Here is a 24,449-nt window from a genome sequence, read left to right as displayed (position 1 = left end):
GTGGGCTGCTAGCCAGGACACGTGATTGCCCCAAGTAGCTAGTGTCACTTGAAGGCCCCACAGGTCACTCGGCCAACAAAATGGATGACGAGGCAGTAATACCACGGGGTAACTTAGCCAAACTCTCAATGATACCTTGCAGTTGAGCCATAAGGAAAGGCAAGGGATAAAACTAAATTTTACGATAGTGTCGTGAAGTGGGAGAGAGACGCAGAGAGAAAAATGTGATCAAGGTAGGATACCCAGAGGGCTACAAGGATGCCAGAATGATCTGACTTAAAACGGAGAGGTGGGGAAGGCTGGTGTTCATTTTATCATTATTCTTTAAACTGCACATATATGTGTTTATATCCTGCTTTGTATGTATGATATATTTTAAAGTAAAGAGATAAAGTTAGCTCCCTCCAATAAATGAAGACCCAGTGTCTGAAAGAAATTGGGAACTAAAGACAGTTGCCCAAATAAAGCCAAAGAGACCTTCAGTGAAAATTTTTAAAAGAAACCATAGAACCAGTACAGATGTCAATCTCTCTGTCCCCCCACCACTTCCCCCTCCTCACTCCCCTCTCCCCTTTCTCCTCTCTCCTCTCTCCTACTTTATCTTTCTGCCTTCACTGGTAAAATTTTTGCTGACTGGAGAAAACCTGTGGGAGTGAGGAACATTAGAACTTACCCACGAATTACATTGGAGAGAAAATAAATCCCCTGTGCCCCCCATCCTGCTGGCCAGGGCAGGAGTGATTAAGCACACTTTCTTTCTTTTTTTTTTTTTTTTTAGATTTTATTTTTTTATTTATTTGACAGAGACAGCCAGTGAGAGAGGGAACACAAGCAGGGGGAGTGGGAGAGGAAGAAGCAGGCTCCCAGCGGAGGAGCCTGATGTGGGGCTCGATCCCAGAATGCTGGGATCACGCCCTGAGCCGAAGGCAGACACTTAACAACTGCACCACCCAGGCGCCCCATAAGCACACTTTCTTTCCCAAAGTTGAAAGGTTAAAAATAATGTGTACTCTCTGGAAGCTGTTGTTCCAACACAAGGTAGCCATTGAACAGAAGCCTGTTTAACATCAGAATGTATTCAGTGGGGCTGTTGGACCGCGATGTGCAGTAAGCACCTTGCCCTGTCCTCTGCCTGCCTTACCCTGTGTTGCTGCTCATGCTAGGGCTCTCCATTATGCTCTGTGCACCAGCTCAGTATTTCTTATTTTGCTTCACTCTTTACATGCCTCAAATAGCTCATTTTTTCTTGAGCCCTAGTTTAGCCAAGTTCCCTATATTTGGTTCCTTTGATCTTTCTGTTAAAATCAATCTCTTCCTCTAATTATTTTCTGTTCCACCTCTTTGAACCCCTTCCAGTTGCCTCCATGTCTCAAGAAGCCAGGTGTTATATTAAGGATCTGGATGAGGTTCAGGCAGAATCAGGTAGATGCAGCTGCTTGCCCCCAGGTCACTTGTTGCCTCCTCTGTAAGCAGCAAAGATGGTTTACTAAAGGCACCTGACATTCCAGAGCAGTGAACACCGACCTGCACATGGCAGGTGCTCAGGAAGTAATTACAGAATGGAGAAAATAATTGGGCTCTCTCTTAAATGGGCTAGGCTATATTCGAACTTATACTTAATTTGCTTCCCCATCCCACCCTCAGCCCAGGTCTCTTTCTGCTCTCAGGTTTTTCTTTCTCCTCTCATGGTTATTTCATAGCTTATTTCTTCGGTGCTTTACACATTTTTAAATTAAATTTCCTTATGTTTCCTGCTCATATATTTAAGTTCATTAGTTTAATTCATGTCATAAGATTTTGCTAATAACCTTGTTTACCAAATTAGCATTATTTATAAGTTATTCCATTTTACCCCTTTCTTTAAATAACTGATAATCATTTTTATATTGTCTTATATTTAATTTCTGTTTATTAGGTAGACTTTGCTTCTATATTTGTTAATTTTCAGTGTGTTTCTAATTAGCCACAGTACAAGAGTCATCATATCCCGTGATTCCAACACAGGTTTGGGTCAAGAAAAAAGACCATTGTCTTCAAATGATATGATGTCTGAGGTTTGCTTCAAAATAATCTAGGGGAAGTGGGGGAGTATGGAGGGTTATAGGGGAAATAAGATTGCCATGGGCTGATAGTTGCCAGAGCTGGGTGATGGGTACATGAGGATTCATTATACTATTCAATTATGTAAATGTTTGAAGTGTTTCCATAAAAAAAATTTATTCTTAAAAAAAAAAAGAATATAGAGAGATATAGAATCGATCCTATCAATTATCTTAGGATTCCAGCTGTCTTTGTCATTGTCATTTATTGGTTCAGCCAATCCTCTGAATTCACTGTGAAGTTTAGCACTTGCTTTCTCCTCTTCCTTTCTTTGCAAACTCTCGTTCTCACCTGGGAGATTTCATGGTGCTGGTGTGTGGCTTGTCCAGTGCCTCACATCTGCGGTGCTTATCATCTGCACTTCTGCTCTCCGTCAGTAGCCCGCTATCCCTTGACTGTATTTTATTTTATTTTTTTAATGATTTTTTTATTATATTATGTTAGTCACCATACAGTACATCCCCGGATTCCGATGCAAAGTTCGATGCTTCATTAGTTGCGTATAACACCCAGTGCACCATGCAATACGTGCCCTCCTTACTACCCATCACCAGTCTATCCCATTCCCCCACCCCCTCCCCCTCTGAAGTCTTCAGTTTGTTTCTCATAGTCCATAGTCTCTCATGTTTCATTCCCCCTTCTGATTACCCCCCTTTTCTTTATCCCTTTCTTCCCCTACCGATCATCCTAGTTCTTATGTTCCATAGATGAGAGAAATCATATGATAATTGTCTTTCTCTGCTTGACTTATTTCACTTAGCATTATCTCCTCCAGTGCCGTCCATGTTGCAGCAAATGTTGAGAATTCGTTCTTTCTGATAGCTGAGTAATATTCCATTGTATATATGGACCACAGCTTCTTAATCCAGTCATCTGTTGAAGGGCATCTCGGCTCCTTCCATGATTTGGCTATTGTGGACAATGCAGCTATGAACATTGGGGTGCATATGGCCCTTCTCTTTACTACGTCTGTATCTTTGGGGTAAACACCCAGTAGTGCAATGGCTGGGTCATAGGGTAGTTCAATTTTTAACTTTTTAAGGGACCTCCACACTGTTTTCCAGAGTGGCTGTACCAACTTGCATTCCCACCAACAATGTAGGAGGGATCCCCTTTCTCCACATCCTCTCCAACAATTGTTGTTTCTTGCCTTGTCTATCTTTGCCATTCTAACTGGTGTAAGGTGGTATCTCAGTGTGGTTTTGATTTGAATTTCCCTGATGGCTAATGATTTTGAACATTTTTTCATGTGTCTGTTAGCCATTTGTATGTCTTCATTGGAAAAGTGTCTGTTCATATCTTCTGCCCATTTTATGATTTGTTTATTTGTTTCTCGTGTATTGAGTTTGAGAAGTTCTTTGTAGATCTTGGATACCAGTCCTTTATCTGTGGTGTCCTTTGCAAATATATTCTCCCATTCCGTGGGCTGTCTCTTAGTTTTTTTGACTGTTTCCTTGGCTGTGCAGAAGCTCTTTATCCTGATAAAGTCCCATAAGTTCATTTTATCTTTTATTTCTCTTGCCTTTGGAGATGTGTCGTGAAAAAGGTTGCTCTGGCCGATGTCATAGAAGTTGTTGCCTATGTTCTCCTCTAGAATTTTGATGGATTCCTGTCTCACATTGAGGTCTTTCATCCATTTGGAGTTTATTTTTGTGTATGGTGTGAGAGAGTGGTCAAGTTTCATTCTTTTGCATGTAGCTGTCCAGTTTTCCCAGCACCATTTATTGAAGTGACTGTCTTTTTTCCACCGGATGTTTTTTCCTGTTTTATCAAAGATTAGTTGCCCAAAGAGCCGAGGGTCCATTTCTGGGTTCTCTATTCTGTTCCATTGGTCCATGTGCCTTGACTGTATTTTAAATCATTTCTAAAATGATGCAGATCTCTGTGTGCTGACTGTCTAGCACTCAGGCTATGGCTTTCAGCCTATGTGTCCATACAGAATTCACTTTTTCTCAGCATCAGTCAAAACATAAAACTCATATATAATCCAGCCATTTCTGGTTTACAATCCTTCAGGTCCCTATCAATTTCAAGTTCAAATCCAAGCTCAGTATTTTTCACATCCAGCTTTTGCTTTCTTACCATTTCTAGCCTTTTCTCTGCTATTCTCTTGCACATATTCACACTGTCTTTTCTAGTTACACCAAATTTCTTTTATTTGTAAGTAATAGACCATGCTTTCTTACACCTCCAAACTTTTGACCATACTATTTCCTGAGGTTGGAATGTCCTTTCATCAGTTGGCCCCTGGGGAACTTATGCAACTTTTGTTTGTACCTCAAAACTCAATTTGAGCATCTCTCCTTGGGAAGCTTTCCTGAGCTGTCCACATTGGATTAAATGCTCCCTCCATTATCTTTTTCATAGTACTCTTTGACCAAGCCCACCCAAATACTTTGAAACCCAAATGAAATCATGGATATTGTTTCTTTCTTTTCTAAACTGTAAGCTCTTTGACTCTTTCAACTCTTTCTCTCCAAAGTCCAACCCAGTCCCTGGCACATAGTAGGTATTTGAATGAATGAGTAATTGAGTGAGCAGAGGAATGGATAAATGAATGCTGTTATCTCCTTAAGGTAGCACGTCCCTACCCAACGGCCTTCTCCAGGGGTCTGGGTCAAAGCTCATGGTCCTGGGCAGTCCCTCCAGTCTTTGCCTCCTAACTGCCCTTTTTAACCCACTTGACCCATCTGGTTCTAGTTGTAACTCAGTTGTCCCTGTTTCTGCTGAGTCCTTCCTATTTGGTGCTTCTTCCAGGTGACTGTTTCCCAGAGTGTGATACACAATAATTTTTAGGAGATACTCAGCCAAGTGTCTTTTTGATAGTCTTGTATTTATATTCCTGTATATTTGAGGAGGGGGAAATGAGCACATATTACCTGTGATATCACAGAGAATATTGCTTAGGATGAAACAAATATAGGTAGTGCCATGGTAATCAACTTTACTGGACCTCACAGACCAGAGGTAAGGTGCTCAAACATAACCATCAATGTTCCAAGCCCTCAGTAGCTGAACCCATGCCCATTAGAAGTATGGATAGCCAGGAGAAACACCACTAGGGCGGGAGTCCCAAACGCTGAATTCCACAAGCGCCTCTGTTTGTTATTCAGCGATGTACTGAACTGTCACTTCCTGAAGTAGCGAGTGTTTACTCTTCAATGTGTTGTATTTTACAGATGAAATAGTTACATATCTGTTGCGCTGTCCAACCACATCCTCATGCAAGTTCCGATTTTTAGTGTGTGTTAACACAGAAACTAACAGACTTGTCTCATTGATGTGGATCCTCAGCTTTGTCTGAAACCATCAGTGAGGATATCTAGGTATTTGGATCAAAAAGTGCCATTCCTCTCAATAAGAAACTTATTTTCAGCCATACATTTTATATGTCAATTTGACTTACTCTGTTTCTTTCTTTGGCACTCTTACTTTTCATTTTTACAAGTTTAATAACATTGTTTTTATAGGATTTACAATATTTCATCAAACCTAACATACCATTAATATGTAAAACACATTATTTTATGTGCTGCTAAGAACAGACATGTTGCTAATTATAATTGCAAAATGCCATTGATTCTAAGACACATCCCAATTTCAGAGGTGTTAAAATTATTTTTGAAAGTGGCTTAAAATTGATAAAATGCAGCATATGTACTTATTTTTACAAGATAATAGTTATATTCCATTTATCATAATGATATGAAGTTTCTCTTTTGAATGGATTTAAAAATGAATTGATTTAAAGAAAAATATTACATAGATAGGAGTAGAGGTGGACTATAGCATGGCAGAGTTCTTGAGGTGACAGCCTAGTGATTGTGACTTAGGTCTGACTGCAGAGAACCTGTTGACCCCACCTGCGAGCTCAGGCCAACCCCCCCTGCTCTCCAGCACTGTGTGCTCCTAAGGGAGAGCCTGTCTCCTCCACTGAGCATGGGAGAGGGATTTGGGCAATTATGCCTCTGCTCAGGTTGAGGAATGTGGCTATAACTCACTGAAGTCATTTTATGAGAGTGAAAAGAAATTCCTAAAAAATGGACTCATTACGGGTATTGAAATAATCGAAACTTGCCTTTATTTAAATTACAGTGTACTGAGAGGTTTCTATTTTGTTTGTTTTGTTTTTAACCAATTCTCCATGAAGGAGGAGAAAAGAGCATTTTAGCCTCTCTTGCTGAGTAATTTATTTACTAATAATGGCTGACTAAACATGAAACCATTTCAGTGATTATTAAACCCCAGAATGGTCTGCTTTGTTTTTCATAATAAATTTACCAGTTATAATTATGAATGACTTGAAGCAAATTGTATTTCATTGACAAAATACAGAAGCGGCTAATTTCCTACTTCCAGAATGGAAGTGAAGAGAGAATCATTTCAGATGAGGTTGGGAAAAACTGCGGATGTTCCCTTGGAAAAATGCTCTGCTTTTGCACATCAGCTCCCCTGACTGTTGCCGTGGATTTGTGTTCATGGTGCTTCCGGCTCCCACCCTGCACGAGGTCTAGCCCTCAGACTGCTGGGCACTATGTGAACATTTCCCCACCAGCCATGCAAAACCCTCTGATTTACTTGGTGCTTATTCTTGAAGGTTATTGTGAATCATTAGCCAGAATGCAATAGAGCAGGAGGTCACAAGTCATTCAGGCTCCACTGCTTGTACAGAGACTGTTTTTGCAAACCTAATTTTGAAGGTTTTAATGTAGCTGTAATTGAGAAGATAAATTGAACACATATGCATATCCTAATAAAGGTATTCTTCAGAGTCAGCAAATAGTCACATCATACTAAGAATCAATGAACCTATTATAGAATAATAAAAAGAAAAGGTCTTATTATAGAAGATTATTTATAGGTATTAGTTATTAGTGTAATTTAAAAAATATAAGCAGTAACAATTAGCAAAATTGATAGTATTGGAGATGCAGCTGTTTCCACTCACTGGTACTAATAATATTAGCAATAATTCTATATAGTAATGTCAATGGAAAGCTAAACCTCTTCCAAGTTCTTTGTTTATCCTTATGGGTGTTTTTGTCAGATCATTGATACATAATTTCATAAGAACTATTTCCTCGTATTCATAAAGTTAATGACATCATACGCTAAATTTTGAAATTTATTCATAGATTGGAATACAATTATAAGTGTAATGTGGTCCAGTACCCTTTCACCAAGCAGATATAGTGGTCAGAAAGTCAAATATATTTAGGAAATGGATTCGCTAAGATTTGGTGTCTTAGGTCAGGTTCTCTAGAAGCAGAGCCTGAGAGAGGGATTTGGATGCAGGTGGTTTATTGAGAGAGAAATCTATAAGGAAGTGAGAGAAGCAGGATAGGGAAGGGAAATGCCAAGCAGGATGTGGATCAGATGGTATGCTTGGCTTGATGAAGGTGGATGGATAAATTGCTCCACAGAGGATAGCTGTGAGCCTTTGTAGCCAATACTCACATCGGCGGGGGTGTAGGTGTGGTGACCAGGAACAGGGACCTGCTTGGAGCACTAACAGCACTAAGTACATTTGGTGCTAGAGGCGGAGGGGCCAGGAAGAGGGGAACAAGGACGGCCCCCAGGTTTGTGGCATAGTGAATAGATTGTGAATAGAACAAGTGAATGGATTCTTGTATGTAACAACAACACTCTCCTCATAATACCAACAATCTAAGATTGCAGAAGAAATACGAAAAAATTTTCATTTTACAAATAAATAAATTTTCCTTTAGCTTTGACTTTGTAGGTGAAAAATACCAACTTCTTGGCATATTTGCATAGGATCAATTTTCTACTAAAGATACATAAACTTAAAAAAAAGTGTTGTTTTTTTAGATCTTTCCCACTTATTCTGCTTCATGTTGAAAATGAACCCAAACTGGTTCTAGTACTCTAATAATTGAAGATGCACCTATATAGTCCCAATAGTATGTTAGCTTTTAATGAAAATGTATTATGCATTGTTCTTGTGCATTCATCCTTTAGTCCAGAGGTCAGAAAACTATGGGTTGTGGGCCAAATCCAGCCTGCAACCTGTTCTTATATGACCTAAAAGCTAAGAATGTTTACATTTTTAAACGGTTGTTTTCGGGGCGCCTGGGTGGTGCAGTCCTTAAGCTAAGTGTCTGCCTTCAGCTCAGGGTGTGATCCCAGAGTCCTGTGATGGAGCCCCACATCGGGCTCCTCCGCTGGGAGCCTGCTCCTTCCTCTCCCACTCCCCCTGCTTGTGTTCCCTCTCTCGCTGGCTATGTCTCTCTCTCTGTCAAATAAATAAAATAAAATCTTTAAAATAAATAAATAAATAAATAAATAAATAAATAGGGGCGCCTGGGTGGCACAGCGGTTAAGCCTCTGCCTTCGGCTCAGGGCGTGATCCCGGCGATCTGGGATTGAGCCCCACATCAGGCTCCTCCACTATGAGCCTGCTTCTTCCTCTCCCACTCCCCCTGCTTGCGCTCCCTCTCTCTCTCGCTGGCTGTCTCTGTCTCTTTCGAATAAATAAATAAAATCTTTTTAAATAAATAAATAAATAAATAAAGGGTTGCTTTAAAAAAAGCAATAGACTATATGACCCACAAAGCCAAAAATATTTACCATTTAGCCCTTTACAGAAAATTTTGCTGACCCTTGCTTCAGTCCATTAAAACCCCGAACTTTTTTTCAGAAGTGTGCTGACCCAATCTATATTTTGAAATAAAATCTGACAGTCAAAAACTTCAAACTAATAAGTGATTTGTGGAACCAGAAAATTATTTATTTTATAAAAGGATTCTTTTTATTCTTTTTTTCTTTTTCTTTTTTTTTTAAAGATTTTATTTGTTTATTTGACAGAGAGAGAGAGACAGCCAGCGAGAGAGGGAACACAATCAGGGGGAATGGGAGAGGAAGAAGTAGGCTCCCAGCAGAGGAGCCTGACGTGGGGCTCGATCCCAGGACCGTGGGATCACGCCCTGAGCCGAAGGCAGACGCTTAACGACTGAGCCACCCAGGCGCCCCTATAAAAGGAATCATCACAGAATTTATACAAATAAATTCTAGCTCATGTGAACAATTTTTTAAGAAGATTTATTTATTTATTTTAGAGTGAGAGAGAGCAGCGGGGGGGGGGGGGGGGGGGGGAAGAGCAGAGGGAGAGGGAGAGAGAAACTCAAGCAGACACCGAGCTGAGTGCAGTGCCCCACCCCCAGCTAGATTTCATGACCCTGAAATCATGACCTGAGCCAAAACCAAGAGTGGGAGGCTTAACTGACTGCCACCCAGGCACCCCTGAACAATTGTTTTTAATGGAATTCTTCAACAAATTTAGAACCATTCCTTTTAAGTAAAATAAATATGCATAATTTTTTGTTTCATAAAAATATTACTACCCATTTTGTGAGTATTGTAAAGAAATTTAAAAATCCAAATAGATACAAAGGTAAAAAATCACCTGCAATATTAACATCTGTCATTAACCACTGTTAAAATGTGGCTACATCTTTTTCTAGGCATATAAACATTTAATTTTTCAAAATATGGATCATGTTGTATGTATGATAGTATATCCTCTTTTACTCATTTAATGTTATAATTTTCAAAAGTATCTTATTTGACTGCATTTATTCCACAGGATGAATGTGTCACAATTTATTTAAACATCTTACCATTTTTTGACATTTAGGTTGAAGCTAATTTTTCACTATTGTAAATGCCACAATGAGAGTCTTTACGCATAAATCTAGATCCTCATCTCTGTGTCCTTAGGCTAGATTTTTAAAAGAGTAACTATTGTCTCCTCTCCCCCCCCCATTCTGTTCCTTGTCTCTCTTACAAACTCGTTCTTCTAGCTCCATAAATGATGGAGTTCCTTGGGGCTAGAAACTTGGCCTTCTCTTCTCATTCTCTCTGTCTGCAGAGGATGTCACCTATACCCAAGCTTTCAAATACTCGATCTCCCATATTTACATCTCCAGCCCCAGATCTCTCTTCTAAGCTCCAGACGCCCATATCCAGATATCTACTTGTCATCTCCACTTGTATGTCTTTTACCATCTCACCTAGAAATTGTCCAAAAAGGATTCAGTATCTTCCCTCCTTCTGCTCCCTTCCAAACCCCCTTCCTTATTGCCCATTTCAGTAAAGGAACACCACCTTCCCACTCAATTGCTTATGATATGAAGCTGGAAACCATCAGTGACCTCTCTCTCCCTCACCACCTCCATCTATTCAGTCACCAGGTCTTGTTAATTCTCTCATCTAAATATATCTTTAATATTTCTATTTCTCTCCATCTCCACTACCCCCACCTAAGCCACATTTATCTCCCCCCTGGACTACATATTTGCTTCCTAGCGGGTCTCTTTACATCCACTCTGGTCCTGCTCTGTCCGCTCCCTTAATGGTCTGCCAAGGAGAACATTTCTAAAACTGTCTATCTGCTTTTACAGTCCTTAAGTGGCTGTTAGGATGAAGATCTTAATGGCAACCCCTTCTCTTGCCACTTTTCCCCTTACCCGCTTGCTTTGACCTAGTGGTTTCCTTGCAGCTACTCGATGGAGGTAAGCTTCTTCCAGCCTGAAAAGCTTTGCTTAGGGGGTTTCTTCTGCCTTGAACACCCTCCCTCTTCAGCTGACCGGTCCTGTTTCTGATGTGTCCCCAACACGCATACTATTTACATGCTCTCTCAGCATCCTATGAGTCTACTTTGGGGTACTTATAACAAATTATAATCTAAATTGTGTATCTTTTTTTCTCCTGTAATGTCTGTTTCTCCACTAGATTGACGTTTCCTTGTGGGCAAATAGTGTTCCTCTCTTTTCACCACAGTATCTCCCAGTGCCTCGCATGTAGTAGGTGCTCAATAAACACTTCTTGCGTTTTTAGTGGGTTAGGGGATATAAACTTTGGGAAGACATTTATCAAAGAGTATTATCAAATAGTATTCCAGAAAGTTTGTACCAAACAACGTATAAGCTCACCAATAGTATATAACTGTTTCTTTGATCATACACATTCTGACACTGAGTATTATAGTTTTAAATAATTTTAAAATATTTTATAGGCAATATGTTACCTCATTATTATTGAAATTGCATTTCTTTGATTACTAGTGAGTATGGACATTTTTCATATTCCCCCTTACCTTGAGTGATCATATAATTTATCATTTAAACTGGGACACTTTTGAGAGTGAAGAAAGGTGCTGTTCATACTTATGCCAGGACAACAGGTATAAAGCAGGACCGTCCTATACAAGCCAAGATGATCGTTTCCCTAACTCTTCCATTTTCATGTAGTCTTAGAACTCTGGGCATCTAGACCTGAGAGCAGAGGTCCAAGCGGTGATCCAGGGATAAATTAAAGATAAAAATGCTTTTTGTTCTGAATTTTACTGTGGATGCCTTTGTGCTGTGCTGTCCAGTGACTCAGTGACTTACTCTGGAACTTCCCTGTCACCCACGCTGCCTAACCCTTGAGACGTCTGACAATTTCATGCAACTCTCCTTTCCTGATAAGGCTGGTGGCCTAAAGAGCTGCAAGGACTGCCTTGCCCATGCACGCAGAGCTAGTCAGAGGCAGAGCCCAGGCTCTTGGAAGAGCTCCCTCCTGCTCCGCCAAGCAGCCTCCTTCTTCACGTTCAGATGCATTCCTCCTGCTCGCACGGCGCTGACGGTGCCAGCAGTTATTTTCTGATTTGATAACACTTCCAAAGTTATGTCGAGAAGTGACCAGAACAGAGTTTTTACTTCCTAGAGCATCCTGTGAGCGTGTTTCTCTTTGACCAGCCTCGCACGTCAAAGCACAAGGCCCACAGTTGCGGAGGCAGTTCAGCTCATCCTGGGGGCCTATGCCCATGGTTTCAGTGCCTAGCACCTGTAATGCTTCCCTGAGCTCACTCAGTGAGTCTGCAAACTTCCCTAGCTTTTCCTAAATGTCCTTTTATGTAACGTAGGCCCTTCGATGAAGCCCAAAAATTAAATTCAGAGTTGCTTACAGATGTGCATTTTCAAGAATTGCCAGGAACTTAAGCAGAATAGAATATGATGACAGAGAACTACTGGAAGAACAAAGACGAGAGTTTAAATAAGTTGAATTTTTGTCAATGCCATCCAATCTGAGGTATGACTTTATCAGGAAAAGAACAGCAGCCTTCCTCTTCCAGTCTCGTCAACAGAAAACCAATTTCCTTCCAATAGAGCCTCTGTGTACTGTTGTGCAGCCTGTGCACTGCCTAACCCTAGGGGGCGCCGTTTACATTGCCACCTAGGCAAAACGTGCCAAATAGTTCCTCCTGGCAGGCTCCTGTGGTGCAGATCACAATCCTCCTGGCACCGGACAGGGCACAATCTGTGTGGCCATATGTTGAGGTCCTGACTGACACCTCTGTGTGACTTTTCCCTGATAAAGACGCCGTCCCATGCTGCAGTTAGAGTTGCCTTATTCACCAATGCCTATCGACTTTATTTAGAGTAATCTTCATTTCATACATCCGCCTACTTTTTGTAAGCACTGTAGTATCTCTCAAGCCAAGTGTCCTGGTTTCAGGTTTAGAAAATAGGTCATTGGAGCTATCTTTTAAGGGCTGAGGTTGCCTAGATTTTGCCATTTCAATTTTATGGAGGAAAATGCAGGAAAGAAGTGCACTCTCATGGTTTTCTAGAGAATCAAAACATTTAAGATGTTAATGTATTTTAAAGGGATGTTTTCCATTAAGATAGAGTTCTGTAAATGAAAGAAAGAAAAAAATTACTTTCAGTGAGTATAGGATCCATCTCCAAACTATCTACACATACAGACTAAAAGTTAAGTCAACCATTGGCTCTACAGGAGAAATACCAGTGCATTCCACCGCCTCATGGAGATGTAGACCTTGGTTTTGAATTAGTGGAGAAACCAATTTCTTATCTCCCAACAGGGAAGGTGATGAAACCATTGAGAGATATGTCTATACCATATTTCCCATAGTATCTAAGATGAAATCCTAAGGGTCTTTAGGGTAGAAGAAACCTGTTAATTCATTCACTTATTCATTTGTTCAATTAAATCTTCCTATTTGCTTAACACCGTGGTCGCGCTGTCTAGCCCCATTGTCAGGAAACTGAGGTCCCAAAGTTGGTTAGAGACCGGGCTGGAAACTAAGCCCAGATGTTCTATATCCAGGACACTTGGCCCCACGGTGCTGTTAAATATTCCCGTGTAGTTAAATTCAGGTGATGAAATGGGAGAGCATCTGTGTACTGCCTGTGACTTGCATGTAATTCATGTAATAAAGATGAAATACAACCTCTTTGCCAGCTATTTCTTTATTACTCTAAATGCCAAACTTAGAGAAGGTTCAGCGTGAGGGGCAATCATTTCTGAATCAGTCTGGGAATTTTGTAAATAAACCTTTTTCCCAGCTATCTACACTCCTTATGATCTAAATAGTTCAGTCATGTCTTTTCTCACATGTTGCCCTGACAGATTAAAATTCTATAAATAGCACTGACCTCTGAGAAACATGCTCTCATCCCTACCCTTTGAGTATTATTCTGGTTTTCTATTTAAGACAAAAATGAAAATCCCAATCTCATGATGGCTACCTTCTTAAAGGATTTGTTCCGGGGGGGCAACTTAAAGCATGTAGCTCATAACGATGTGAAATTTCCTTTTCTGAGGTGTCTGTACTCTGCCTTTACACAAGTAAGGCTCCCAGCTTGCTGCATATTGCTGAACTTGGTGACAGGCGAGGAGGTGGGGCGTGTGTGAGCAGACGAGAGCAGCTGCTCTTGCCAGCTGCCTTCTGCTCTGCACAGACATAAATACTGCCCAAGGAGCCTCTGCAGGGCAGGAGACTGAGGACTCCTTTGCAGTTGCTAGAAGGAGACCCTTCCTGGCACTTTGCTTGGTAAATCTATCCATATGCATGCAGGCCAAAGGGCATGGAGCCTTTCACTGAGTGACTAAGAGCGAAGATTCTGAAGCCAAGCTACCTGGGTCCAAATCCTGGCTATGCTGCCTAGCTTTCCCGCTTTTTGACATTAGGCAACTTACTTAGCCTTACTATTTTCAGCATCCATACCTATAAATGGGGATACTAGTTTCTTCATAAGAGTTTTGGAGAATTAAATGAATTCAGTGTTATTATTAATAATTCCAGCAACAAATATGGACGAAGCTTCTATTCCGTTCCAGTTACCGTGAACAAAATAGAAATAACTCCTCCTGTCACAGAATTTAGAGTATTTTTTTTCACAGTAGGAGCCCTGATCGATTTAAGGGTTAAAAAGTCAATGGTGATGTGTGGGCCAATTTTGTTCTTAATGAATTAGGATAGGATTTTACAAAACAAGGGTTTTATGAAACTTTCACATATTTTTATATGTATGTGGGGCCTGGGTCTTGACATAAAATGATTTTCTTGAGTCTAGCAGAGATTAAGCAGCAACCTCAATACAGCGTGTGTGATAAGTGCAGTGAGTGTCTCAGGAACATGGGAAACATACCTGATCCCTTTTGGGGGGCATAGAGAATCAGGAAGCCTTCCAGAAGGAAGTGACATTTAAACCTAGACTTAAAGGATAGTGAGAAATTTGCCAAAAGAAGGTGGGGGAGGTTGGACAGGAAGCCGTTCCTTTAGAAGCAATGAGGAGCTAAGAGGGTTTTGAGAAAGCCAGGAGAGACTGGCTCAGATTTGCATTTCAGAAAGGCACTCTGGCTGCCTGCAGACAATGGGCACAGGTAGTAGGAAGACGGTTCAGTAATTTCAGTACAGAGTGGTCTAGACTGGGGTGGGAGCAGTGAGTATTCCAGAGGGACAGGACTTGGTGATTGATGGCAGAAGGTGCTGGTGACACCCACTTGACTCACATCTCTAATGTCTAATGTACAAAGACTGCAGGGCACAAATCTAAGTCTATAAGCCCCAAGCTTCTAACCTGAGAAAACAGTCCTATAAACAGGAAGACAGGGCCTTTCAATCACTTTCCAAATCATCTCCCCATCCTGCCGGACATATCTGTAGACTGTCGCCGGCCTAGGAATTGGCAGGGCCTCCTGTTCCAAAATGGGACAGTTCTTGGCAGGAGATGGAAAGCTGGAAACAGCATGAAACTGGGCTAGCCAGGCACCTTGCATGAAGAGAAAAGAAAAAAAAGGAAACCTGGTACTTTCCCATCTGATCCAGAATATCTGGTCAGAAAATAATTTAAAAGGACATATAATTCAAAGAGGTTTCTGTTTGGCTTTGAAATGCCGTGCATTTTTGGCCGTGGATTTACCTTGCCAAATGTTTTTCTAAGGCCTTATTTTGCATTCCCCGAACACAGACCATCTGGGCAGCAGGGGGATGAGTCGGAGCCCAAGCGGGAGTCTGGGTGGGTGGCTTAGGAGGTCCTAATGTTTCAAAATTGGGACTGAGACCACAACTCTTCATCATCTCCCCAGCTGATCAATACTTATCTGTCTGCCTGTGTCCTGCCACAGAGCAAGGAGCTCTTCCTGACCCAAACCTTGCCAAATCACAGGGTGATTTGAAAAGCAGCTATCTAGTTCCCAACACAAAAGGTTTCCTACCCACATCTCTGCACACTCTCAGGATCACCTCCATCCCACAGCGGGGCGGCCGGCTGACCCAGTGTTTCACAGCAACCTCAAAATCAAACCATATTTGGAGCACAAGGCAGGCTGTTTACAGATGTTACCGTAAAAGACATTTTAAATTATAATCAGTCCTGTTTTACAGAAGAGCTGTCAAGGGGCCAGACCAATGGCCCCTTTTCCTGTATTTATAGGATTGCTGCTTCCAGACAAGTTAAAAGATTAGTTTATCTTCCAGGCTCAGGCCTACCTAGGACAGGAAAGAGTCACACTCCACTGAAGTCACTTAAACAAAGGGTCTCTGCACCAAGTCCCAATTAGGACCTAGAAGAAATGTCAGGGTGGCAGCCACTCCCTGCTAAAGAATTCCAAGCATTCCCCTGTTCCTCCATCTGGAGGTTGCAATGCCAGGGCAGTGGCCTGATCCAGGCTTGAATTTACTAGGAATAATTAGTAACAGCCCAAATCTGGAAGTTCAGGGAAACTGGTTCTCCCCACTCTGTTGTAAAACTAAGTGCTGGTTTTTGATTTTGGTTTTTTGTCTTTTTGAAATTTTTTAGCTTTATTGAGGTATAATTGACATATAAAATTGTAAATATTTAGTGTGTGCCATGGTTATTTGATACAAGCATGCAGTGTGAAAGGATTTTCCCTCCCCCAGCTAGTGGCCACATCAATCACCTCACAGTGTTGTGCCTGTGTGAGAGAACATTTAAGTTCTAAGTGGTGTTTTTCCTAAGCACCAGAGAAGAGGGCATTTCTTTAGTTTACCAGTTCTTACAAGTCAGAACTCGGTGGTTCACAGGAAATTCTTAATCTCGAAAAGGTGTTCTATGACCCATCTATGTTTTTCAAGTGTTGGTATCTTTCACTTCGTGGAACCTTGTTCCTAATTAGACCAGCTGCCAAACTCGGGAACCAGTGTGTATTCTGAAAACGCCAGCATATGTTTCTTTGACTCGGTTTCCAGAAAATCTGAGGGCGTAGAGCCAGTGCACGTGCCAGGAGCAGGTCACCTGATACCCACCTCTTCGCCTCCTTTAAGGAGGTGGCCAAAGGGGCCCTCAGAGGTTCGCCTGAACCTTTGGAACAGATCCTCCTCCAAAATTCCAGGTTATCAGTTCCATCTTACACTTAACCCCTCCATTCCCCATACACACTCCTCTCTGAGGTCATCCTCAGCGTGCGGCCTGGAGGGGGAAGGAAGCGTGAGCTAAAGCAACAGGTTCCGCCCACAGCCTGAACTTGGAAGAGGAGCCAGCAAGGCGACTGGAGCTGGGCGGTGGAGGGAGAGGAAGTGGCCGAGGAAGGTGGAAGGGAAATGATGGTGCATGACCACTGAGCACACGTCACTTCGGGCTCCCACATGGGCTAGTGTCTGTGCGCGTGTGTGTGGGGGGAGGTCCTTCACCGGATCACTCGGGGACTTCCGCGTGGGTTAGGATGCGCCGCGCCCGCGCTTTGGGGTACAGGGAGGCTTAGGGTGGATAACGAGCCCCGGAAAGAGGTCGTGAGACGCGCCCAGAAAATATTAGTGCGTCTGCGGGTTAAAATCCAGCACCCTCCCCAGGGGCCGCCCCTGTTAATTGGCCGGGTCGGCATCCCTAACGCCCCGTGCCCCCTTCCCTTGGCCTTTTCCCGACCTTTCCAACCCCATCCCCGCCCGGCCTCCCGCCCCAGCCTGCTGCTGCGAAAACCGGGAGAGCGGACTACGCCGCGCCCGGCAGCCTCTGGGCATGCTCGGTGGCGGGACCGGCTCCGCGCCGGGAGGGCGCGTCCTCCCTCCGCCAGGGCGGCGGCGGCGCCTGCAGCTACTGCCGCCGCGCACCGGCCCCGCACACCTTTGGGGGCGGCGAGAGCCAGCCTCTCCGGCACAAGCTGAGAGCGCCCCCCACCCCAAGCCTTCCGGCGAGCCGAGGAGGGGCCGGTCAGGGAGGCGCGGAGGCGGGAGTGAGACCTCCGAGCTGCCTGCGGTTCCTTAGAAAGTAAAGCTCAGCTCGACAGCAGAGCCCTGCTCCCCGCCACCGGCGGGGGCGGGGCGAGGCGGGGGCCGGGGGGGGGGAGGNTGGGGGGTGGTCTCGGGCCCGGAACGAGTGCGAATTCAGTAGCCGCCCACCCTCTTCTCGGTCCCGCCCCCAGGGAATTATAATTCCCTGGGAAAGTGTCTGGTTCTCGGAGAATCCTTGGGGCGGGGTGCAGGGGCGCGCCCGGAGCAAAATGGTTACAGCAAAGTCCATGCGCGCCCCGGGGCCCCTCTTATGGAAAGTGTCCGCACTGATGGCTGGGCACCCCCTTTGCTAATTTGAGGGTTAGTTACTGGGAGGAAGTATGGTGAGAGGGGGTGGGCTAAGGGAAGCCTCAGGCTGGTGCCGGCTCCGGTTCCCAGGCGTCCTTGGGGGGCGCACCTCCGGCTAGGCGGGCGCGGGGCACTGGGCCGGGGTGCTGGCGGCGGGCGGCCGGGGGCCGGAGCAGGCTCGGCCTGGCAGCTCACTCTCTGCCTCCTCCCCTCCTCCCCCCCCACCCCAGGATTACCGAGAGGATGGGATGGATCTAGGCAGTGACGCCGGCAGCAGCAGCAGCAGCAGCAGCCGCGCCAGTTCGCAGTCCAACTCCACCAAAGTGACCCCTTGCTCCGAGTGCAAATCCTCGTCGTCGCCGGGGGGCAGTCTGGACTTGGTGTCTGCCCTGGAGGACTATGAGGAGCCCTTCCCGGTCTACCAGAAGAAGGTGATTGATGAGTGGGCGCCGGAGGAGGACGGGGAGGAGGAGGAAGAGGAAGACGAGCGCGACGAACGGGGGTACCGGGATGACCGCTGTCCGGCCCGGGAGCCGGGGGACGTGAGCGCCAGGACCCGCGGCGGCGGGGGCAAGGGCGCCACCACTGTCATGCCGCCTCCCGTGCCCAACGGCAACCTCCACCCGCACGACCCCCAGGACCTCAGGCACAATGGCAACGTGGTGGTGGTGGCCGGCCGGCCCAGCGGTTCACGGGGCCCCCGCCGGGCGGTCCAGAAGCCCCAGCCGACGCGGGGCCGACGCGGCGGCCGCGGCCCGGCCGCTGGGGTCCTCTGCCTTCAGCCCACCGACGGCGGGACGTGCGTCCCGGAGGAGCCCCCGGTGCCCCCTATGGACTGGGAGGCACTGGAGAAGCATCTGGCTGGACTGCAGTTCCGGGAGCAGGAGGTGCGGAACCAGGGCCAAGCAAGGACCAACTCCACCTCCGTAAGTTGGCCGGGGTGCGTGCCCACGCGCGCACACACGCTTACACACCCCGCGCACCGCCTGCACGCGCCCTCCTGGCGCTCCCACCCGCCTCCGGCCCCATTCATCCTTCCCCGAGGGTGGGGGCCGGGCCCAAGAGCCTGCCTTCTGCTCCCCTGGGGTACGGTTGCTCAGTCTGGGAGCTGTCTGGGTTTGCCCGCTGGGCGGAGAGGCGGGAGGGGCAGCCAGAGGGCAGCGGAAAGTCGGGTTAGTGGAACCGGCGACTCATTTTAATGGAATTACTTATGGAGACGAGGTTGTGAGTCACTTGCCTGAAAATAAATCCGGGGAGATCTTGGCACCGAAGCCAGTGCCCTGCGGGTGGTATTTCAAGTCGTCATAGTTGTGGCTTTGTCGACCGTGGTGGGTCTCCCTTCGTTACCACTCCTGTCTCGCCTATATATAGGCTGTCCCCGTGCACACGCTCACATTCGCCTGCCCACACCTCCGGTATGGCAGCAGGGTTTGTCACATCTCGCGTTTAAGCGGATGCTCCTGAATTTGGATGGGTGACGGCCCCCCTCTAAGACTTTGTTCCTTTCTGAAGGCCGACCCGTTCTTGACCTGGGGAGTGGGGTGACGACCTGCTAGGATGAGGGAGTGGTTGTTGCCTCTGTCGTCTCAGCCTCTCCGGTGAATCCCTCCTTGTTTTGAAAAGGAGCCCCTTGCAGTTCCTTACCGGAGGCTGCTGCTTCGGTTCAGGAAACCCCGAGAGGGAGGGGTGCTGATGTGGAACAGAAAGCGAGAGAAGGAGGGCTGCATCTATAATAAGACGCTCTGGCAGGTTTGCACTTGTCTCAACATCTTTCTTGCCCCTGAGAGGGGAGCAAGTAAATGACTTCAAAGAAAAACATCATGAATGTAGCTCCGCTGTTTATCACTGTTGTGAGATAAAGCAACAGTTGTAATTTGAAATCGTTAATGATGTCCCTAAATGGGGCCGGAGGGCACACAGTTTCACTGCGCTGCTTTCTGTGTGTGGCAGCTGTGCGGCAGTGTGGGAGAAGGCTGGCTTGCAGGTGTAATTTTTCGGCTCCAGCGCCCTGGGCTACTGGAAATTGGGTGCATGCACTTCTGACTTCGGGGGTGAGGACAGTAACTGCGGTTTGCAGAGAAATTGGCACAGTTTCTATCAGACAGAGATCTTGGCTGACAGAGCCCACTGGTTAGTGTCCCTTGAGAAACTACCTATTAAATTTACACACTCATTTTAATCCCAGCTGTTTACCATGGCCACTAGCAGATGTGGAATCTTTCCATTACAGCCAATCCTCTCTCTAATACCTTGCAATGGAAAACATCCCTTTCCCACTTAGTGCTTGAGAAAAATACGTGATTAAGCTCCCTGGACTTAAACAATGACTTGAAGATAAACACATTTCATTTACTATTGCATGACATTTTTACATGCCAGGAGAATATAATAATTGGTGTACACGCGAAGTTAGGATTTGATGATGACAATGAGCTCTGTTATTAAAAGTTATTTTAAAAAAATGTGACTGAGCACCTGTGTGTTATGTGCTAAATGAAAGGTCTGATTCTCCGAGCTGCGGTTACGTGTCTGTCCATGTGAGACTTGAATTATGGTGAGGAAAGGTAAGGGTGCAGACTGACTCCCCTCTAGGAACTTAAAATTTAATGAATTACTTAACAGTGTCCCTTCCCCCAACACACATACACCCACAGCCTCATTGTTATTGTGAAGACTTTATGAATCTTTCCTTCCTGGGCAATCTTGGAAACCAAAGGTGTCTCCTCACCTGTTGAGCAACTTGCATATTTTGGCTGCCCTCCCTCCACCCCCGTCCCCCTGAAAATGTCCCCTTTGGGCATTTCCTCCACAAGTTACACAGAGAAATTTGGAACCCATTTGGAACCCATTTCTTTAAAGCAAATATGTGTACAGAGAAAAGGGAGAGGGGAGAGCCTTTGAGGTTGTTTAATCAATTTTACCATTTTTTGGTTTGTTAATAACAAAATTACTAGCCAGTGTCGGTTTAGAATAGTGTTTTTCGTACTGTAAGTTATTGATGAAATCATCTTAGCATTTAAAAAAGAAATGAAATAAAATAGAATATACTGCCATCCATTGCAGGTAGTTACAATAAGCTTGGTTTTAAAAACTTTTGGTTTTATACACTGGGTCATGATGTAAAACTTATTTCTCATTGTGGGTTATCATAAAATTTGAAAAATTACACTGACTTAAATCCTGTTTACTCCTGCCTGGAATAAGTGGGAGAATTTATAACTATGAGGACAGAAACTTGACAATAATAAAGGAGTCCTATAGAAAAGAAAGCCTATCTAGAAGAAGTTTTCAAATCAAATAATTTGGCTCCTCTTTAAAAAGTTGTGTATATGGGGCACCCGGGTGGCTCAGTCGGTTAAGAGTCAGTTAAGAGTCTGCCTTGGTTCAGGTAGTTCCCAGGATCCTGGGATCCAGCCCCACACCCTGCTCCCTGCTTAGCGGGGGAGCCTGCTTCTCCCTCTCCCTCTGCTGCTCCCTGTGTTTCTGCTCCCTCTCTCTCTCACTCTCTCTGTCAAATAAATAAATAAATCTTTAAAAAAGTAAAAATGAAAATAAAAAGTGTATATCAATGGAATTAATACAGTTTACTGGGAGGAAAGATATAAAATGAAAAAGAGGGGTATAGTCTCCTTTACCTATGAAAAGAACCAAATAAGCTTTTCCCACCTGGCAGAAAACCCCCAGTAGGGTTGCCTCTATTGGGAATCAAGTAGCCAGTTCCTTTCCATCCTTCCAGGCTACTCAGCTCTCACAGCCCTGACCACCTTCTCCCAAGTAAAGTAAAGCATTCTGGTGTATTTTCTTAGTGCTTATCACTACCTGACATTATCTTGTTTGGTTCCCCTTCATTTTTGGTTTCTCTAGAATCAAGTTGTAGTATAGAGCTCTTGCTTCTCTTTTAATTGCTGTAGCCTAGTGCCTGTGATCGTGCCTGGGGTGCAGTAGGTTCTCAATGAATGAATGAATGAATGGTTTATTAGGCCCACATGCCCAAGAGTTAAGCCAACCCCCTCGTCTAACAGCTGAGAAAATTGAGGCCCATTGAAGTTAAGTGATTTGCTTAAGGGCCCACTAAGTAACCAAGAGAAAGCTTTCTTCTTACACCAGACTAAGTTTTTTTTTTTCTTATTTTAGGACTAAAAACAATTTGAAGTAAAAGAGAAGGAGAGAGGCTCCCACCTCCCTAGGTTTCCTAATGACAAGTCCCCTCTTATGCTTCCCTGGTAAATATTAAGGACTTAAGTAAATTAAGAAATAATCAAAATCTCATTATTTCTATGTCTCTTCTCACAGGCATGGTTTAGTTTTGGTTTGTTTTGATGGAATGATGGCTGCAGCAAGACTTCAAAAGGAAGGATGAGATCTCAAAATTGTGTTGACCATCACCCATTCCTAACCTAGGGAAGATTTAGAGGCAAATTTAAAAACATACAACATTTAGGTGGGATTTAAATCTTAGGGCTGACCTTTTGTTTTTGTGAAAGGGTTTAAGCAGCTAATCTCTCCCTTAGTGTCAGCCGAAGAGGGTGGGCTTGAATGATGCCAGGAACTGTCTTTGGGGTCAGGGCTCTGAGGTGCCAGAGGATGTCCTGAAGGAACACTTTGGTGACCTTCCATCCTGCTGTCCTGCTTGACAAACTTGCCTGGCCTCAGGTGGCCCAACCTCCTCCTTGATGGAGCCTTGAGGGCAGCAAGATTTCTTTTTTTCACTGCCTTATCCCCAGTAGCTCCCTCCTGCTTGGCACAAATGCCTGACACATACACATGAGGAGGGGGAGCCCTTCAACCCAGCAACCAGAATTATTCCCAGAAGCACCCCCTCCCGGCTGGCCAGCCCCTGTTCCTCTGGTATCCACCTGTTTCTCACAGTCCTGCCCTGGGCCTTCATCACGCATCAAGGGCCACACACAGTTACGGAGTAAAGAAAGATACTGGGGATTGGTGCTTTTGATGTCAGATCTAGAACCAGCTGTGGCAAGTTTAACAGAGACCTGCTTCCTGATATTCGTATTCACCCTAAATTCTCATTTCCCTGCCCACTATGACTGGTAAACTGGCTTGGGCAATCCTAGGGAAACCCAGTTTCCCTCTTCTCAGCACAGACCCAAACAGTCCGCTTTCTTTTCATGTGCTTCTCCTGGATCTTACTTTGTCTCCAGATCACTCTTCTCCCTACTTAAGGGCTCCCCTCCACATGGCCAAGTGGGGTGGGGGCACCCATTACCTCAAGGTACCCCTCTTCCTAAATAGACAATTATTTCACCTCTTTCTCTCAATCATCTTTCTGTGAGGTTTTCTCTCCTCGGGGTCTGTGGTCCTGCAAGTTGAGCCTATTACATCTATGGAAACTCACCCTCTTTTTTCTCCCTCTTTTCCCACTTTTGATTCTTTAAAAAAAAAATTACCTTTTGAGGTAGAGTTGACAATCCACTGCACACCTTTGAAGGGTGCAATCTGATCGGTTTTGACATACGTGTACGCTTGTGAAACCGTCACCAAATTAAGATCATGAACGTAACTCTCGCCCCAAAAAGTATCCACACACCCCTTTGCAGTCTCCCCGTCCTGTCCCTCGGCAACCACTGGTCTTATTTCTATCACTGTAGGTTAGCTTGTTTTTCCTAAAATGAACGTAAGTAGAATATATAATATGTACTCCGTTTTTGTCTGGCTTCTTTCACTCGGCATGTAATTATTTTGTGATTCATCCATGTTATTGTGTAGAGCAATAGCTCACTACTTTCTGTTGCTATGTAGTGTTTCATGTTATGGACATACCCCATTTCCCTGTTGATGGACATATGAGTTGTTTCTAGTTTCTGTCTATTATTAATGAGGGTGCTGGGAACATTCTTTTGTAGGAACATATTCTTTCCTTTCTCTTGGGTAAATACCTAGGAGTAGAAGGGTTCAGTCATATGGTAGGCAGCTTTAGGGGTTGCCTGTTTTCCAAGGAAGCTGCACCCTTTTATGCTTCTGTCACCATGATTATTCATGTCTTCAGTGTAACCTTGGCTTCCTCTCCCACTGGTTGCTCTGTTCCATCTGTGTCTTCGGGGACTTGCAAAACATCTCTCTTCAGGTGACTGGGGTGATTGTTTCCCTCTCTTAAAACAGTGAGAGAGTACCAGGATCACATCTTACACCCAACCGCAGTCGTTACACCCATTGTTCAAAAATACCCATTTTTAAATTAGAGAAGAGTTCTAGTTGTACACCCAACACATTTGAATTATGGTTTTATTATTTTTAGTGCCTGTGACAGGTGCATTTACTCTTTTAATGAGAAGATAAGAATAATTTTAACCAATGTGTTAATTGAAAGCAAATTCTCCTGATGAAGTTTTTTCCTAAGTACTTGAAAATAATTTGTCCTTCTATTTGTTGGTACTATTAACTAGTAGCAAACTTTAAATTGCCTACATTTCTTGCTGGAATGGTAGTAATTACAGGTTGTTTTCAATGTATTATTCGATAAGCCTTCCAGCCCAGGTCCTCC

At 44.4% G+C, this 24,449-nt stretch overlaps 1 protein-coding gene across 5 annotated transcripts in view; it reads left to right on the top strand.

Annotated features, from left to right (window-relative positions):
* LOC100472458 (schwannomin-interacting protein 1) overlaps positions 1-24,449 on the top strand; it is a 559,220-nt gene that overhangs the window by 418,535 nt on the left and 116,236 nt on the right. For 3 of the 5 annotated variants that reach the window (XM_034663788.1, XM_034663784.1, XM_034663798.1), the window contains one exon: positions 18,181-18,876. In XM_034663788.1, coding sequence (XP_034519679.1) covers positions 18,181-18,876 — 696 coding nt within the window. Of the gene's footprint in view, positions 1-17,425; positions 17,640-17,806; positions 17,963-18,180; positions 18,877-24,449 lie in introns of those variants that run through there. The other 2 variants (XM_034663796.1, XM_034663794.1) reach the window with 2 other exon arrangements.

Source organism: Ailuropoda melanoleuca, chromosome 1, assembly GCF_002007445.2.
Source record: "Ailuropoda melanoleuca isolate Jingjing chromosome 1, ASM200744v2, whole genome shotgun sequence".
NCBI lineage: Eukaryota > Metazoa > Chordata > Mammalia > Carnivora > Ursidae > Ailuropoda > Ailuropoda melanoleuca.
This window is presented reverse-complemented; position numbering and strand designations above follow the sequence as displayed.